At 38.4% G+C, this 18605-nt stretch overlaps 1 protein-coding gene across 4 annotated transcripts in view; it reads left to right on the top strand.

Annotated features, from left to right (window-relative positions):
• Positions 1–18324, top strand: part of ELOC (elongin C) — a 30130-nt gene extending 11806 nt beyond the window's left edge. For 3 of the 4 annotated variants that reach the window (XM_080646931.1, XM_080646932.1, XM_080646933.1), the window contains 3 exons: positions 6182–6235; positions 8412–8555; positions 14793–17328. In XM_080646931.1, coding sequence (XP_080503057.1) covers positions 6232–6235; positions 8412–8555; positions 14793–14983 — 339 coding nt within the window. In that variant the 5' untranslated portion in view covers positions 6182–6231 and the 3' untranslated portion in view covers positions 14984–17328. Of the gene's footprint in view, positions 1–6181; positions 6236–8411; positions 8556–14792 lie in introns of all 4 variants that reach the window. The other variant, XM_080646930.1, reaches the window with a different exon arrangement.
• Positions 18325–18605: the final 281 nt, after the last annotated feature.

The following is an 18605-nucleotide window of genomic DNA, read 5'->3' as shown; positions in this document are numbered from 1 at the left end:
GTGAAAGATAGAATGCTGTCTCCTTCCTTAGTCACTTCCTTCTCTCAGTATAAACCAAAATATTTCAGTAAACTTAAATAGATGTTCCCAGAAAGAACAATTTTTATTGTGGTTGTCTGAAAGTTCCAAGTTTTTTAAGGCCAACATCAAGGAAAAACATAAAAAGAATTTGGTCAAAAGCATAGTGCCATTGAATAACTATTTTGTTGGAACGCTCAGGATAATACTATCCATGTCTGTGGCAGGTATATTGTTGTATACGGCTTTACTCTGTTAATGTGACCACATAATTACCATTGTGTGCTGGACATGTGGGTCATAAAGAGAGAGCCTCCCTGCCTTATGGAAACATAGCTAGTTAGGGTGACAAATATATCTAAAAAGACACACTAATAAAGGCAGCTGTGAAACATTTGTGTCTAATAGTGTAGAAAACTACTAATTCCCCTGTGGAGGAGAAGATGGGAAAGGGTACTGTTGGCTAAAAGTATTAAGACTGCCTGCCCAAGAGTTAAATATAGAAGCATTGTCATAAGTTGAATGGGCAGAATGAAAATTTTAACTCATCCTCAGAGACATGAATTCGTTAACACCATAAGCTCATTCTAGGCAGGATATTCTGATGCCTTTTCAAGCCTCTTCAAATAGGCCTGCACATTAGATAATTTTTGGTTAGTGTTAGTTACTTTGTTTTCCAAATTAATCATATTACACATAGTTAATAATCATCAAGTTGACTGACCATTGTTCCCTTCATGCACTGCTTGCTTCTACACACTTATTTGTTGCTTTTTAAAAATCAGTTTCAAATTTTAGTTTTCTAGTTATTTAAACGTTTGAACATGTATTTTTATGCATTTATCTGCAGAAAATGAGATTAATAGCCAAGAAGAAGACACTTATTTTACATAATGGCATCAAACTGTACTTATCATTCTAATCTGCTTTTTAAAAATAAACAGTTTATCTTGGCATGGGGAAATAAAGTACAGCATAGGAAATGTAGTCGATAATGTTGTAATAACTGTAAGGTGCCAGGTGGGTACTGGAAATACAGGGGGAGCACTTTGTAAAGTATATGATTGTCTAACTACTATGCTGTATATCTGAAACTAATCTATATAAAAAAAGCCACATTATGGTGGAACGACTGGTCGCTATGATGCGCACTGATCACCAGGGGGCAGACGCTCAACACAGGAGCTGCCCCCTGGTGGTCAGTATGCTCCCATAGGGGGAGCGCCATTCAGCCAGAAGCCAGGCTCATGGCTGGCGAGCACAGTGGCATTGGCAGAAGCCTCTCCCACCTCTGTGACAGTGGTAAGGAGCAGTGAGCAGGTGAGCAGTAAGGAGTGAGGGGTCCTGGACTGCGAGAGGGATGTCCGCCAAGGGATCAGGGGACCACCCCTCACCCCCAGTGCACAAATTTTGTGCACCAGGCCTCTAGTCTGTCTGTATATATAAAAGCCTACGCAACTGGAACAACCGGTTGCTGTGACACGTGCTGACCACCAGGCGGCAGACGCTCAATGCAGGAGCTGTCCCTTGGTGGTCAGTGCGCTCCCGCGCCAATCTCCCGCAGTCCCTCCCCCTGGCCGGCACCCACCCGCAGCAGTGGCGGCAAGGGAAGGAGGAGGGGGGAGGCAGGGAAGCACGTGGTGGCGGAGTGCTGATGATGGCAGCATCAGCGTCCAACGTTCGTTCCTTCCACGCCCAGCCCAGCGACCATCGCCTCCTCTCCTGATCCCACCCAGGGCCTTCAGCCCCGGGCTGGGAGGGGGAACTAGAGGTGGGTGGCAGCAGACATGGCCCCTTTCCCAGGGGAGCCGAGGGCCGGCTCCCTCCTTGGGGCCGGCAACCAACCTCCCGTGCCCTGTCCCTCCCCCCAGCCAGCAGGCCCCGATCGGTTGGCACCCACAGCAGTGGCAGTGAGGGAAGGAGGAAGGGGGAGGCAAGGAATCACGCAATGCCAGGGCGCCAATGATGGTGGCATTAGCATCTGGCATCCATTCCTTCCGCACCTGGCCCGGCTACCATCACCTCCTCTGTGGCTAGGCCTAGGGACCCCATCTGTGCACGAATTTTGTGCACTAGGCCTCTAGTACAAAATAATGTTGAGTCTGGCCAGAGTTGCTCAGTTGGTTGAGCTTTGTGCTGTGCACTGAAAGGTTGCTGGTTCAATCCCAGTCAGGGATCGCAACCAATTGATGTTTTTCTCCTACATCTCTCTCCTTCCTTCCCTCCCTCCCTCCCTCCCTCCCTCCCTCTCTCTCTCTCTCTCACAGCAAGTCCTTCGATGAGGGTTTAATAATAATAATGAATGTAAACTGTAATTGATAAGATTTTTTTTAAGTTTATTTTGGTATTTCCATGACATTACAAATATAGATGAAACTTTTTCCTTTTCATTATCCCATAATCCTATATAATTAAAGGGTAATATGCAAATTGACACTAACAGTGGAATGACCGGTCACCATGACATGCACTGACCACCAGGGGGCAGATGCTCAATGAAGGAGCTGCTCCCTGGTGGTCATTGTGCTCCCACAGAGGGAGCTCCGCTCAGCCACAAGCCAGGCTGACAGCTGTGAACGTGGCAATGGTGGCAGGAACCTCTCCCACCTCCGTGGCAACAGTAAGGATATCCAGCTGCAGCTTAAGCTGTCAGTCGGACATTCCCCGAGGGCTCCCGGGCTGCCAGAGGGATGTCTGACTGCCAGCTTAGGCCCGATCCCCCAGGGAGCGACCTAAGCCGGCAGGTGGGCATCCCCCAAGGGGTCCCAGACTGCGAGAGGGCACAGGCAGGGCTGAGGGAGCCCCCGAATGCACTAATTTTCATACCCTGGCCCTCTAGTATTTTATAAGTATAGATACACTTTTTATTTAGTTCATTCCTTAATTGGTGAACCTGTAAGGGTATTTTCAGTTTTTCCTTTGTACACATCCTATATAATAAAAGGGTAATATGCAAATTGACCCTAACAGCGGAATAACCAGAATAGCCACTCTACCAGTCACTATGAAGCGCACTGACCACCTTTTGGTCCCTTTCCCCTACCAGCAGGCTCCCATCACCCAATGGTGAAAAGGAACCGGGGTGGGTGGCGGGGGATGTGGGCGGCCCCAGGCCAAGGCCCCCACCCCGCTGGTCGCCCCACACAGAGAGGGCAACCCGCGGCCGGGGTGGGGCCAGCGAGCTGGTGGGAACAGCCAACCTCTTGGTCCCTCCCCCAAGGCTGTCAGTAGGCTTGGATCGCCGGATGGCGAACAGAGAACTAGGTTTGGTTGGCAGCCAGGGAAGATGGCCCTGATCGCGGTCCAGGCCTAGGGACTGTACCCACGCATGAATTTTGTGTGTCAGTCCTCTAGTATTATAATAAAGAGCCTATACACAGGATGCTGGGTTTCTCTAGAGTAGATACCAGGAAGAATTGCTACCCTCCTGATGGACGATTCTGCTGCTGTCTTCCAAAACTAGTGTGTCATTTATTTGGTATCACCTATTTCCCCTCTCTTCCAACACTCATACTTAGCAAGTTTGAATATTTAAGTTTGTATTTTACTGCTTACCATGAAGATGGAGCATTTTTTCACAGGTCTGTGAACCATTTGTTTTTGTTTTTTCAGCTATTTTTCCAGAGTGGTGTTTTTACATTTGGTACTTTAACCTGCAGTTTATTTTGAGAGTGGTATCAGACAGACATCTAACATTCCAAGTAAATATCCAATGTAAAAAAGAAAAAGGAAAAAATATATAAACAGTAGATTTAATATCAGCTGTTTAATAACAGCTGTTGCTATAACATTTAAATTACTAAAATAATCCAAGCAAATTAACTGAAAAACTATTAGGACAGTTCTGCAAAGATGGATACAAGATCAACTGAATGAATTTAGAAGCTTTTCTTTAAAACACCAACAATAGCCTTTCTAAAAGTATAATAGAAACTATGCCAAAAAATAGAACTAACAATAAATGTGTAATAACAAAAAGGGGATTGCCCAACCATTGAGCAAAACATGTTTATCAGGCTATTATAATTTAAAAAGGGGATATTGGTCAGGTACAAACAGGGTTGATGGAACAGAATATAACCTAGATATCCATGTAGCAATATGGTATATGAAAAGGTAACATTTCAAATCAGAAATAGGATGGGCTTTTCAGTGTTCAAGGGTACTAGATTCAAAACTAATTGTAGGCCCTAGGCTCACCTAGAATTTCTATTTGTTACCAAAATATTACAAAATTATAAAAAAGTAATGTTAAACGTAATACTCTAAGAGCACAATTTCTCAGTCAGGCCTTTGTTCACAAGCTGTCTGCTGCCTAGACACTCAGCCCACTGCTTCTCGACCACTTGCTTTTTGCCTTATTCATATTTCCAGAACTAAGCCCAGTTATGGAATAGATGCTCAAATGTTCAAACAGATTTTTGCCACCCCAAACGTAGATCTCTATAGGTAATTTGTGGGGTAAGTCCAAATTTCCTCACACTTCAAATATTTTTAGCTCCTAGTTAAGAATTAAGATTGGCTCTCAATTCTTGTTGATATACTCCTTTATTTGTTAGTGATAGGGAGCCTTCCCCCTCCTCTTTTAACCCTTGTATAAATGCTGGAATATATTTACTATATTAAGAAGTCTGGAGAAACTGTTGCTACCCAAAGGGCTTCTATGATGTCACTTTACATGGTTGCCTAGCTACTGCTAGTTAAGTAAACATTCTAGATATTTTGCTCTGAAAATTTTCCAGATAGCAAAGTTAGCACTTGAAATTTTTGGTCTAGCTTTTCTAGCATTTTGTCATTTTTTTTTATATTTTTGTTTGTTTTTTAAGAGAATGATTACAAAGCAGTATGAACAGAAGAAAATAATGACTGATGAATTTTTGTCTATTATTATCATAAAATGACATAGTACTGTATTTTAATTTTAGAGAATGCAGCACAGCTCTCAGCAGTAGTGGCTGATTTAACTGGAGCCAGCATGCTTTACCATGGCAGTGTGGAATAGTGGAAGGGAGTGTGGGCGATTGAGCCTGCCTACCTAGGTTTAAATCCTGAGGCTGCCACCTAAGCTGTAGAATCCTTGAGCAAGTAGCAGCCTCTGAGTGTTTCCTCATCTTTAAAATGGGAACAGTAATTCTTTTGTGAAAAGATTGGTTTAAAATAAGACAATGTATATACAATGTTTAATGCAATGTTTACCACATACCAGGCCCTCAAATTCTTGTTATCAGTGCTACATTGCTTCCATTAGAAATGGTACTTTAAATATCTCCCTCTGTGCTTCGCCATCATTACCTGGAACAAGTAATTTATCCTCTCTATATAGCAGGGATGTTACTGTTTTTTAAGGTGAGGATGACATAAGTTATCTCCAAGTTTCTTTCTTGTTCTAAAATGTGGCTTATTTTCTTGACCCTCTCTTTAAGGCTAGAATGAAAGTATTAGCCCGGATTTTCTTAGAGAAAAGGATAATGAGAATATGCTGTTTTCCTAATAGTCACATAAAAATAATACTGGTATTAATAAAATCCTTCTTTGAAGCAATGCTGTTAAAGTACAAATTACTGAAAACATGAGCCCTTTTTATTTAGTAATCACCATATTTTGTAAAATTTAATATTTCTCAAAAAAGTATAAATTTTTACCATTCTTCTGTTAAATTATAGATTTTTGGTAGCCTATATGCAGAAGGGATAAAACAGATATAGATGTGAGCATTTACATAAGAAGCCAGCAAGCTTTACCTTTTTCCTTCTCATGAAAGCTACTTGGATTTATCGTGTTGTCATTCATTCAGCAAATATTTTCGTGTCTACCAGAATCAAGTAGATGTAGTATATATATGAAGATGATTAAGGCCAAGGATCTCTTTCAAGTTCAGTTTAGGTCCTAATGAACAGCATCTGTATTTTTAAATCTTTTCAGAATAGTTGCCTTAAAGGAAAAAAAAGAAAAAAGAAACAAGTTTGTATTTCGACTTTATTGTCCCGGAGGTGATCATCTTTTCTCAGATGTTCAGAAACTTGATACTGTTCCACAGTGTGGTGGCTAGAAAATTCCTGCTTAGCAGAGAGAAAGAGAGAGAGAGTCCTTCAACTTGTAACACCAAGGACATATTAAATAATGGTGAAAAACATGTCTTAATATGGCTTTGTTATATTTTCAGGAAACTACTAAACTTCCTGTGGAAGCGAAGTAGAATTTCATAAGAACATAATGGGTAAGTTTCATAAGAAAATAACGGGTATTTCAACTAGTAGAAGCTGGTTTTTCCACTCAAAGATAGGCCTTTAATGTCTGAATGCAAATGCAAGTTAGAAAGTGGTCAAAGTAGACCACAAGGAGTTGTTTAATTCAGCGACCTATGTTTACTGTACAATCTTGAAAGACAGATCGGTACCGTTATTGTACCCAGTAAAATTTGTGATTCCTAGTGAGTAATTTACCTTAAGATATTAGAAACTTTTCCATCAGACATATAAAATGGTTTAGCTTGCAAAAAAATACTGGAAGTATATATTTAAATAATTGATAATTATTTGTATTTTTGTTCTCAGAAATTGTCAAAACTGCTGAGAACCTGTATGCTTGGATAGTCCATAACTTAGAAGTTACTTGCATCTTTACGAGTCCCCCAGCCTTTTGTTAAGAAAAATTGTAAGAATAATACACCACCTAGCCTTTACCAGTTGTTACTGTTTTGCCACATTTGCTTTCGCTCTGTGTGTGTGGGTGTTTATATATACATATATACATGAGTACATACATAAACATAAAAATGCTTTCTTACCTATCATTTAAGACAGGGGTGGGCAAACTTTTTGACTCGAGGGCCACAATGGGTTCTTAAACTGGACCGGAGGGCTGGAACAAAAGCATGGATGGAGTGTTTGTGTGAACTAATATAAATTCAAAGTAAAGGAGCGGAGGGGAGACCAAGAGAACTGGATAGAACAGCCAGATCCGGCCCGCGGGCTGTAGTTTGCCCACGGCTGATTTAAAATTTAGTTGTACACACCTAAATACATCAGCATGTGTTCGGTTCATATTCAAAGTTTTTCAGTTGTTTCAATAGTGTTCTTTATAACAGGTTTATTATTTTAAATCCAGAATCTAATCAGGAATCACTTATTGCATTAATTTGTCTATTTAGTCTCCTTTTAATATTTTAATGCATATGTTTTTATTGTTGATAGTATTACAGATGTCTCCTATTTCACTCCCTTTAGTCCCCTCCTCTAGTCTCCTTTAAACAGTTACCTACCTGGCTATCCTGGGGTGAGGAGTGAAGTCTTCCATGGCATTTTTAAATTTAGATTTGTCTCAGTGTTTTCTCCTATTACATTCAGAGTAAACATTTTGGGCAGCAGTAGTACATAAGTGATTTTGATATTTATTAATGCTAATTTTAGGGATTTCTAAATTAACTATTAAGAAATAAATGAGTAGCCCTGGCTGGTGTGTTCAGTGGTTAGAGCATTGGCCCTCATCAAAAGGTTGCAGGTTCAATCCCCAGCCCTGGCCGGGACCGGGTGTGTTCGAGAGGCAACCAGTCAATGTGTCTCACATCGATAATTCTCTCTTTCTCTTTCTCTCTCTCTCGCCCCCTCCCCTCCTTCCTTCCACTGTCTAAGAAAAAATATCTTCACCTGAGTGAAAAAAAGAAATAAATGAATAAATGTGTTAGTACCTGAACATTACTTCAGCCTCATCCTATGTACTTCTCTCTAGGGCTCCCTAAATTTTTAGAATAAGCCTTAAGAAACTTTCAGTTATTTGGTAACCATAAAAATTAAAATTCTGTCAGTATAATATTCTGAGAGTTATAAATGTGAGAAAGATATTAAAGGGAAATGTAAATATATATACTTCAAGATAAGTATTTCAGGTGATAGAATTAAAGTTTTACCTTTTTTTAAAATTGATTTTTAGAAATAGAGGAGGGGAGGTGGGGGGAAGAGAAACATCAATGTGAGAGCACATCTATCGGCTGCCTCCTACATGCCCCCCTACTGGGGATAGAGTCCCCAGTGCATGGGACGAGGCACAACCAACTGAGCCACACCAGCCAGGGCTAAAATTTTACTATATGAATATTTTGTTTTAGTCTTTAAATTTGAATTTGCTGCTGTGGTCACAAAAATATTATTAATACTTCCTTGAAAAATAGTGGTAAATTTTCACCCAAAGTAACATCCTTGAATGTAGAGTTATTGTGACATTGGAAAATGTGTAGAGAATAATTAATAAATAAGAAGCTTAAAATCTTCAAAATCTTGGTAGCTGTTACCCACGAGAAATCTTTCTGGTCTGAGTTCCTCAAATATTAACCTTGGTAAACCTGTTTATTGTTCATAAATTTTGTGATTCAAAAGTCATTTTACTACTTTATTTAGATGGAGAAGAGAAAACCTATGGTGGCTGTGAAGGCCCTGATGCCATGTATGTCAAATTGATATCTTCAGATGGTCATGAATTTATTGTAAAAAGAGAACATGCATTAACATCGGGAACAATAAAAGCCATGTTGAGTGGCCCAGGTAGGAACATTTCCTTTATTTTCTCTTCGTGTATCTTCACTTTTAATGTTTGATGAGTGTTTTAAGTTGAGTGAAATGACTCATAACATTTAAAAGCGATAGTAACTATTTGAACATTGCATAATTATGTTGCATTGGGGGAAAGTTGGTTTCTGCCAGACCCAGTTTTTAGTTATTTACCCTAGTTTCAATACGAGCCAGTTGGTTACTTGGAAATAGGAAAGATTGTTTTCCTAGGTTAGTTTCCATGGTCAGCTTCTTCTACACAGGCCTCTAGGGATTTGTGCTCCTGCTTCTAAAGTTTATCTATAGAAGTTACCACCTCCCAAATATCTATTCTTAACATTTTCTCTGAGGTAGTTTTTCTTGGGGATTGGAATTTCTGGAACATATGGTGACTTCTATGTTTAACTTTTGGAGGAAATGCCAAACTTTGCACAGTTGGCTGAACCATTTTACATTCCTACCAGCAGTGTATGAGGGTTCCTTATGTGGTTTTCTCCACATCCTCACTGACACTTCACTTGCAATTTTTTTATTCTAGCCATCCTAACGGGTACCAGTAGTGTGTCATTGTGGTTTTGATTAGCATTTCCCTAGTGACTAATGATGTTGACTATCTCTTCATGTGCTTGCTGGCTATTTGTGTATCCTCTGGAGAAATGTCTCTTCAAGTCTGTTGCCGACTTTTTAATTGGGTTGTTTGTCTTTTCTGTTGTTGAGTTGTAAGAGTTCTTTATAAATTTTGGACACTAGATTCTTATCAGATACATGATTTAATATTTTCTCCCATTCTGTAGGTTGTCTTTTTCTTAGTAGTATCTTTTATTCTTTTCTTTAAAAAAAAGAAAAACATGTTTTTTTAGAAATACTTTTTTTTTTATACTATATTTTTTTATTGATTTCAGAGAGGAAGGGAGAGAGATAGAAACATCAATGATGAGAATCATTGATTGGCTGCCTCCTGCATGCGCCCCACAACCAGGGAACAAGCCTGCATGTGCCCCTGACCGAAATCGAACCCAGGACCCTTCAGTCCACAGGCCGATCGATGCTCTATCCACTGCTAGGGCTTTAAATATATTTTTGTTGATTTCAGAGAGTAGAGAGATATAGCATCATCAATGATGATAGAGAATCATTGATCGGCTGCCTCCTGCAAGCCCCACACTGGGGATCTAGACCGCAACTCAGGCATGTGCCTTGACTGGGAATCGAACCGTGACCTCCTGGTTCATAGATTGATGCTCATCCACTGAGCCACGCCAGCTGGTCCTTAGTAGTATCTTTTGATGAACAAAAGTTTTTAATGTTGATGAAGCCCAATTTATCTCTTATCCTGTTGCTGTTTTGAAGGCCTGTCTAAAAATTCATTGCAAGTCCAATGTCATGGAGATTTACCCCTATGTTTTCTTAAAAGAGTTCTATGGTTTTAGCTCTTGTAATTAGGTTTTTTATTTTAAGTTAATTTTGTGCATGATATGAGGTAATTAACTTTATCTTTCACATGTGGACGTACCAGTACCATTTGTTGAAGAGACTATTTTTTTTAATATATTTTTTTAAATATGTTTTTATTGATTTCAGAGAGGAAGGGAGAGAGAGAGATACAGAAACATCAATGATGAGAGAGAATCATCCACTGGCTGCCTCCTGCACGCCCCCCACTGGGGACCGAGACCGCAACCCGGGCACGGCCCTTGGCCGGAACCGAACCCGGGACCCCCAGTCCACAGGCCGACGCTCCATCCACTGAACCAAACCAGCTAGGGCTAATATGTTTTTATTGATTTTAGAGAGGAAAGAAGAGGGAGAGAGAGAAAAAAACATCAATGATGAGAGAGAATAATTGATCGGCTGCCTCTATCCATTGAGCCAAACCGACTAGGGCAAGAGAGACTATTCTTTACCCCATTGAATGGTCTTGGCACCCTTATTGAGAATCAGTTGATCACAGATGTGCGGGTTTATTTCTGGACTCTTAATTCTCTTCCATTGTGCTATATATCTTTCCTTATCTCAGTACCAAACTGTTTCTTGGGGAGTTGGGGTGGTTGTTGTTAATCCTTACCTGAGGATACTTTTTCCATTGCTTTTCAGAGAGAGTGGAAGGGAGGGAGGGGGGAGAAAGGAAAACATTGATGTGAGAGAGACACATTGATTGGTTGCCTCCCACATGCGCCCAACGGAGGGTAGGGAGCAAACCTACAACTCAGGTACGTGTCCTTGACCCTTCGGTGCAGGGGTCAATGCTCTAACCATGCTCAGGGCTAGTACCAAACTGTTTTGATTTACTGTAGTATTGTAGTAAGTTTTGAAATTAAGGAATGGGAGGCCTCTTAACTTTTTTTTTTAAGATTGTTTTGGCTATTTGGGGTCCCTTGCAATTCCCTTTCTGTATTTTTTTCCTATGTAAACTTAAAGACTACATGGAAGTAGAGAGACCAATACACCTCCATGTACACAGCATCAGTAGTTTACCAACATTTTGCCAATCTTGTTTCATCTCTTATTCTCACTTTTTAAAGAGTATTTCTAGCAAATCCCCGACATTGTCATTTCCCTCATAAAATCTTTATAGTCCCCCTGTGCCCTCCCTTTGTTCCAGACCATCAGTTTTACAAAGAAACAAGGTTATTTATATGATGTTCACATCCTGATTAGACTTACTGTTTTAGCTTGTAAATTCATAATTAGAATATCAGAGGCTTGCTTAGAATCTGGTTCATATTACTGAAGTATTCTATGAATATACTATGAATACTTCATGGGTGGCACTATTGTATCCTATTGTAACACATCTTTTAGCAATGTCAAGATTGATTAGTGGTTCCAGGGTTATCAAGCTGATTCATCCATGAACAATCCCCGAGTCAGACTTTCATATAATGGTCTTAGCATTCATTGTGATTATTTCTGAGATATATACTTCATTTGGAATTATAAAACAGTGATTTTCTAATTATGTGGTTTCTTCTGCACTTACTAGTTAGAATTCTCTTTTAAAGAACTGTTTGGTTATTCTGAAATACAGTCTGTACAGAAAAGAAAAGGTTAAATGCTTAATTTTTTTTCCCCCTTTACATATAATTTTGCAGTGTAATGAATTGCTTCTCCAGCATCCTCCAATAGCAAAGAGTGTTTGGGGGAGGGGGGGTGTTTTTTGTTTTTGCGTATCATTATCAGCTCCTGACTTTATATATATAGTACTTTTACATCTGGCACAGTCATTCTCATTGGTGCTCAAGTGCTCCATTTTTATGACAGAAGGACCCACGTCATGTTGGTTTCTGTGTCCTTTTGACATGGCTCCGTTGGTCTTGGATAGCTACTACTTTCCGTAATACCAAGATTTCTCAGGCTCATTTTGCGTGTTATTCCGTTAATCCTGAGAATGGCCATTTTTCCAAGAGCCCCTATTTCTTCTAATGGGAAATGATACTTAGGGACCCCAGTCTGTGTGCTAGCAGGAATCATTGCTCCTGGCTTGAATTGCTTTAGACTTCTTTTGGACAGAGCTAGGATGTACTTGACATCACAGATGTCAAGAAAAATTTAAAAATTTAAAAATTAAAATTAGAGGACTTTTGCTTGTTGTAAGCTTGATCTCCTTTACTTTATTTAATAAGAAGAGCTTTATCTTGAAGATCAAACTTTCAGCCCAAAACTAATGTTTGCATAAAGAGGAATGAAGTGCTGATACATGCCAAAACATGGTGCATCTTCTAAACATTATGCTAAGTGAAAGAAGCCAGTCACAAAAGGTCGCATGTTATGTGATTCCATTTGTATGAAATATCTAGAGTAGATAAATCCATAGAGATAGAAAGTAGATTGGTGTGATAGAAAATAGAGGTTGGGCCCTAACCAGTTTGGCTCAGTGGATAGAGCGTCAGCCTGCGGACTCAAGGGTCCCAGGTTCAATTCCTGTCAAGGGCATGTACCTTGGTTGCAGGCACATCCCCAGTAGGGGGTGTGCAGGAGGCAGCTCATCGATGTTTCTCTCTCATCGATGTTTCTAACTCTACCCCTCTCCCTTCCTCTCTGTAAAAAAAAATCAATAAATTATATTTTAAAAAATAGAGATTGGGGGTAGGGAAATGGGGAGTAATTGCTTAAAGGTTACAGGATTATATTTGGGTTTGATAAAAATGTTTTGGAACAAGATAGGGTGCTTATACAACATTATGAATGTAAACTGAATTGTACACTTTTTTTAAATGGTTAAATTTGTGATATGAATTTCACCTAAAAAAAAAAAAAAACCCTAAATGTTTGTCTAGTCTCAAACAAGTGCCTATTGGTAATGTTTCATACTTATATTCAAGAAAGAAAATGTTTATTATTGGCAAACCAAGTTACCTATAGCTATGAATTATTTTGCTGAATCCTGCTCTTCTTTCTTCCCACCCCCCAGCCAACATGCAATTAGAAATCCTTTAAAAATACTACATTCTCAGAAAGTATATTTTTCTTCCTTTTGTATTTAGGTCATAGTGCTAGTGCTTGACTGCTAAGAAAATATTTTTGGTTGTTATTTTTTTAATATGTATTTATTGATTTTAGAGAGGAAGGGGAAGAGAGAGAGAGAGAGAGAGATTGTCGAAGTGAGAGAGAAACATGGACCTGTTGCCTTCCGTACGCACCCCAACAAGGTCGAACCCAAAACCTAGGTATGTGTCCTGATTGGGAATCAAACCGATGACCTTCTAGTCACAACACTCAGTCATCTGAGCCACACTGGTCTGGGCTAAGAATATATTTCATCCCTATGATAAAAGCTAATGATAAATTTCTTTATATGACTGAAGAAATTTTGAGAGATCACTACAAATTGTTTCTTAAGAGTTATTAAATAAGATCTCATTAATGTGATTATATTTTTTAAAAACTAAAGGGGAAAACAGTACATTTTCTTTCCTGAAAAGGTTTTTAAAATAGTATTTCACCAATTTATTTTGACATGGCAATTCAATATAGCACAGGACTCCTAATGGGCCATGAAGACTTGATTCCTACTTACCCTTCAGTAATCCCAACATCAAGATTCTTTGGAAAAGCTACAAAGTGTCCAGACTTCCAGGAGAGAATCAAAATTTTAAAATTCAGTCTTGATGAATCTGAAATGCTATCTTAATAAAGACCTTTTTATGTTTATACTAAAAAGTCAGAGATATTTGCTTGATGCTAGTTGGATTTATTTCATGTCATAATAATTTGCTAGGGCTGCCATAGACACACCCTGGCTGGTGTGGCTCTGAGAGGTTGCCAGTTTGATTCCCAGTCAGGGCACATGCTGAGATTTCAGGCTTCCTCCTTGGTAGGGGACCATGCAGGAGGCCGCCGATCCATGTTGCAGTCTCACATTGATGTTCTCTCTCCCTCTCCCTTTCTCTCTCTCTAAAATCAATAAATAAATAAAAAACTTTAAAGGTACCATAGACTGGGTGATGTAAACAACAGAAATTTATTTTGCATGGTAGAGGGTAGAAATTCAAGATCATGGTGTCAGCAGCATTGGTTTCTTCTGAGATGGCCTTCTCCCTGTGTCTGCACATTGTCTTCCCTCTGTGTCTGTGACCTAATCCCCCCCCCTCCTCCCTCCCTCCCTCCCTCCCTCCCTCCCTCCCTCTCTCCCTCCCTCCCCCTCTCTCTCTCTCTCTCTCTCTCTCTCTCTAGAAACATTTTTTTTTTTTTTTTTTTTTTTTTTTATTTCAGAGAGGAGGGGAGAAGGAGAAAGATAGAAACATTAGTGATGAGAGAGAATCATTGATCGGCTGCCTCCTGCACACCCCACACGGGGGATCAAGCCCGCAACCCAGGCATGTGTCCTGACCAGGAATCGAACTGTGATCTCCTGATTCATAGGTCAACGCTCAACCACTGAGCCACTCTGGCGGGGCCCTAATCCCCTCTTCTAAGGCTACCAGTCACATGATTAGAGCCCATCCTAATAAATCCTATTTTGCTTTAATTACCTCTTTAAAGACCCTGTCTCCATGCTCACTTTGGCAGTACGTATACTAAAATTGGAACGATAGCGTGGCCCCAGTGCAAGGACAAAATACTAATTTGTGAAGCATTCCATATTTAAAATGTTTCCTGAACAGGAGGAGGGGAAAAACACCCGTCTCCAAATACAGTCACATTCTGAAGTGCTGGGGGGTAAGGACTTCCACATAAGAATTTTGGAGGAACACACTTCAGCGCATAACATACCTTTTTTTTCTTTTATAGGTCAGTTTGCTGAGAACGAAACTAATGAAGTCAATTTTAGAGAGATCCCTTCACATGTGCTATCAAAAGTGTGCATGTATTTTACTTACAAGGTTCGCTACACTAACAGCTCCACGGAGATTCCTGAATTCCCAATTGCACCTGAAATTGCACTGGAACTGCTGATGGCTGCGAACTTCCTAGATTGTTAAATAAAGTAAATTATAATAAACTGTTAACTTTTTTCAGTATTTAATACCTGTAGTTCAGTTAGTAATTTTTTCATATATAGCATGTTGCCTGTGTGCGATTGAACTTTAAAGTTCATTGCAAAGCAGACTATGGTCTCTTCTTTTGCATAGCACAGTTGAAATTTGTTTGCTACATCAACAGATTAAGGACATTTTCACAAATTGGGAAATAAACATGCCAGTTGCTAGCTAGTTTTGCCTTACCCTTTGGATGTGATTTTTAAAATTAGAGCGGTGGCTATATAGTAAATGCTGAAATTTAGTCATAAATGAACATATTCTACAGGTAAATATTGGGCTCTGTATTTTTATGTTTTTAGTGTGTTTTTTTTAAACCTATTCTGATCTTATAGCCATCATTACCATTATTAGAATTATGCAAATAATTGCATTATAAACATGTTTATAACTTAGCCAAATGTTGATTTTTATAACTGTCAAAGACATGAGTTGAAATTTCTATGTGTCTTTTGATAAACTGCAGTATTGTTTAAGTGTATCTTGTCTTTTTGTTCATTGCTACAATTTAAGAACTTTATTTAAAAGCAATTTGGAAGATTACTTGGTACGGCTGTTGGAACAGTGACCTTTTGAACTGTAGCCACATGGTCAATAAGTAAAGTACATGACCTTGATTTCATGTGTACTGTGCATTTTGGCCAATCCAAAGTACTGTATTTTCATTGACTATAAAGCTTCCTTTGCAATATTCATTCTTCTTACATAGTCCCTTGTTGTGATTATACTTCCGGTTATTTAAATGTTTTAAAAGACTCACTATGAACTTTAACCACATCTTAAAAGCTAGACTTTTCTGAACAATTCCAGTCTTCCTGCATCCAACTGAAATGTTATAAAATATGACAAACATGTGGACAGATACAGTGCAAATCTTATAATGCACTTTGATACAGTGTATGAATTATCTTCTATTAATTAAAATGTGTCCCAATAAATATGCCCATCATTTGTGGGTCTCTACTGATATCTAACTTATAAAGAGGTCATTCAGCTTTTATACTAAGCAGACAAAAAAATTTCAAAAGCTATGACAGAGCATCTCTGCTGAGGCCTGGGAAAAGAGAACTGTAGTTTGGTTTATTATTTCTATCTTAGTAAATCAAGGCTGTCATTAGGGTTTTTAAGTTTTCATCTTAGTTCTTCAAGACTGGTTTAATATGGACCAGTTTTTATGGAAACTGCAAAAACCATAAATAACCAAGATCTATAAACGATTTTCCTCTTAGAAAACTTAGCATTGTACTTTCCAGCTTATGGAAAGCAGTTAAATATATATGTTAATTCCATATACTTAGTAACTTCTTAAGATATTCTGGTACATATTTTAGTATAGAAGATTAACAAGTACAAGAATTATATTCTGCTACTTGAGACAAATAATTTCAATTATAAACCTAAATAATAAAAGGTTAAGGTGATAGCTAGAATCAAGTTTTACTTTGACCAATTTTAGTAGGTTACTTTTTATGTTAGATCCACAAGTAACCTTAAAATATTGAAAAAGAACTGAAAGATTAGGAGAACATGTATATCTTGTGGCAAATGGTACTTGCATGTTAATAAAGGCTCTGTTGACTGAAAGGTTTGATGAACACTTGATGTTTGATCTTCTTAGCCTTAATTTTCTCTTCCTGAGGATTCTTGTAACTTTGCTTCAGGACATCTTATTATTGAATAGCAGGGATTTTTATTTGGTTAAATTTAAGAAATTCATTTTATATAGCATGGAAAATTTATCAGCTTTCTGACACTTGGTAATTAGTTTACTTTTTAAATTATGTGCAATTTTCCTTTATATCTTTTTTCTGCACAAATATTCTCACAAAATCCTGTTTTATTCAGTTAACGTTGAATTTTTGTACTATCCATATTATTTTATGCTTTCTAGATTGCTTGTCTTTTATGTAATTATTATTGACAGATAACAGTTTCCTTTTGAAGAATCTTGTTGATATTGAGAAATACAATTTACTATAAGCAACAAATTCAGCTCATGTTACAAGAGAGAAACATTTAGAGACATCTTGCTATTCATGGACCTGTCATCTAAGTGAGTCATTTTGCTAAACTTATCAATTATTCTTTCAAAAGAGTATAAATATTCTGAGAAATAATATGAAATTGCTGTTAAAGATTGAAGAGTGATTAAATTAATCCCTAGTAATTATCTATATAGAGGAAATTTCATACGGACTTAATCAGTGCTAAATTGAGCTTTTGATTGGTTATGCCTAAGTTTGATAAAGCATGATCTGGAAATTATACATGCCATTGATTTTATAAGTCAGTCATGTTTGTGCTCAAGTTTTATATTCCTGTTGGGCTAAACTCTTAAATATTGTACCTAATGGTTTGTTGATTTAAACAAATATTTTTTGCCCTGAAGTATTTTGGTATATTGAAACACCAACTGAGAGAAAGTCTGAAATCTTGTGCTAATTAGCCATGTGATCTTCAACAAGTCTCTGGGCCTTAATTTTACATCTAGAAGATTAGGAAGCTGCACGTCTCTAGGGTGATGTTTACCACTTTTTAAAAATATATATATTATTGACTTCAGAGAGGAAGGAAGAGGGAGAGAGAGAGAGAGAGATAGAAACATCAATGATGAGAAAGAATCATTGATTGGCTGCTTCCTGCACACCCCACACCGGGGATCGAGCCTGCAACCCGGGCATGTACCCTGACCAGATGACTTCCTGGTTCATAGGTCAATGCTCAACCACTGAGCCACGCTGGCCAGACACCACTTCTTTTTATAAGCAAACAAGATTGCAGCATTACAGATGATTAGATTGGGATAAATAAGAGAAAATGGCTTCCTTGCTGCATCTCTTAATTATAAATTTAACTTTGGTGCTTTTGATTAGGCATTAGCTATTACACATCAGTACTAAATATATTATTAGCTAGATTAATTTAGGATTCTTGTAGTTTTCTATTGCCTGCCATATAAAGAAAATCCAGCTTTAGCTCTGGTTATGAATAATTGTTGATATAAAAGAAAATTGTGCTGTTTTCATACCAGTATATGCAATGCCAGGTCAACCTGAAACTCATTATTTATTCATACTCTAACTTAGTTAACTTACCCTGAATTAGGTACATACGTAATTTCTTTAATTCGTATATCTAGCTGAAAACAGAAGACTTTTTTGTAATGCCCTGTGGTATATTCCATTTTCTTCCTCCACATTCCTTGGTTGGTACCCCCAATCCAAGTTGTTTTTAATTGGAAAATTGTAAGTTGCTTTGGCATAGAACTTACAAAGTTGTTCTATAAATCTTGTGTTTGTTATTTCTTCCATAGGACGTAAGTGCATCAGAGTCAGATTTCCCCCTCTTTTTTAAAAATATTTTTTTATTGATTTCAGAGAGGAAAGGAGAGGGAGAGAGAGATAGAAACATCAATGATGAGAGAATCATTGATTGGCTGCCTCCTGCACGCCCCCTACTGGGGATGGAACCTGGGACCCTTCAGTCCACAGGCCCACACTCTGTCCACTGGTCAGGGCAGATTTTCCCCTCTTTATAGTACTAGATGCTTTCAGTAATTTGTAAT

Source organism: Plecotus auritus, assembly GCF_963455305.1.
Source record: "Plecotus auritus genome assembly, chromosome: 11".
Classification (NCBI taxonomy): Eukaryota; Metazoa; Chordata; class Mammalia; order Chiroptera; family Vespertilionidae; genus Plecotus; species Plecotus auritus.
This window is presented reverse-complemented; position numbering and strand designations above follow the sequence as displayed.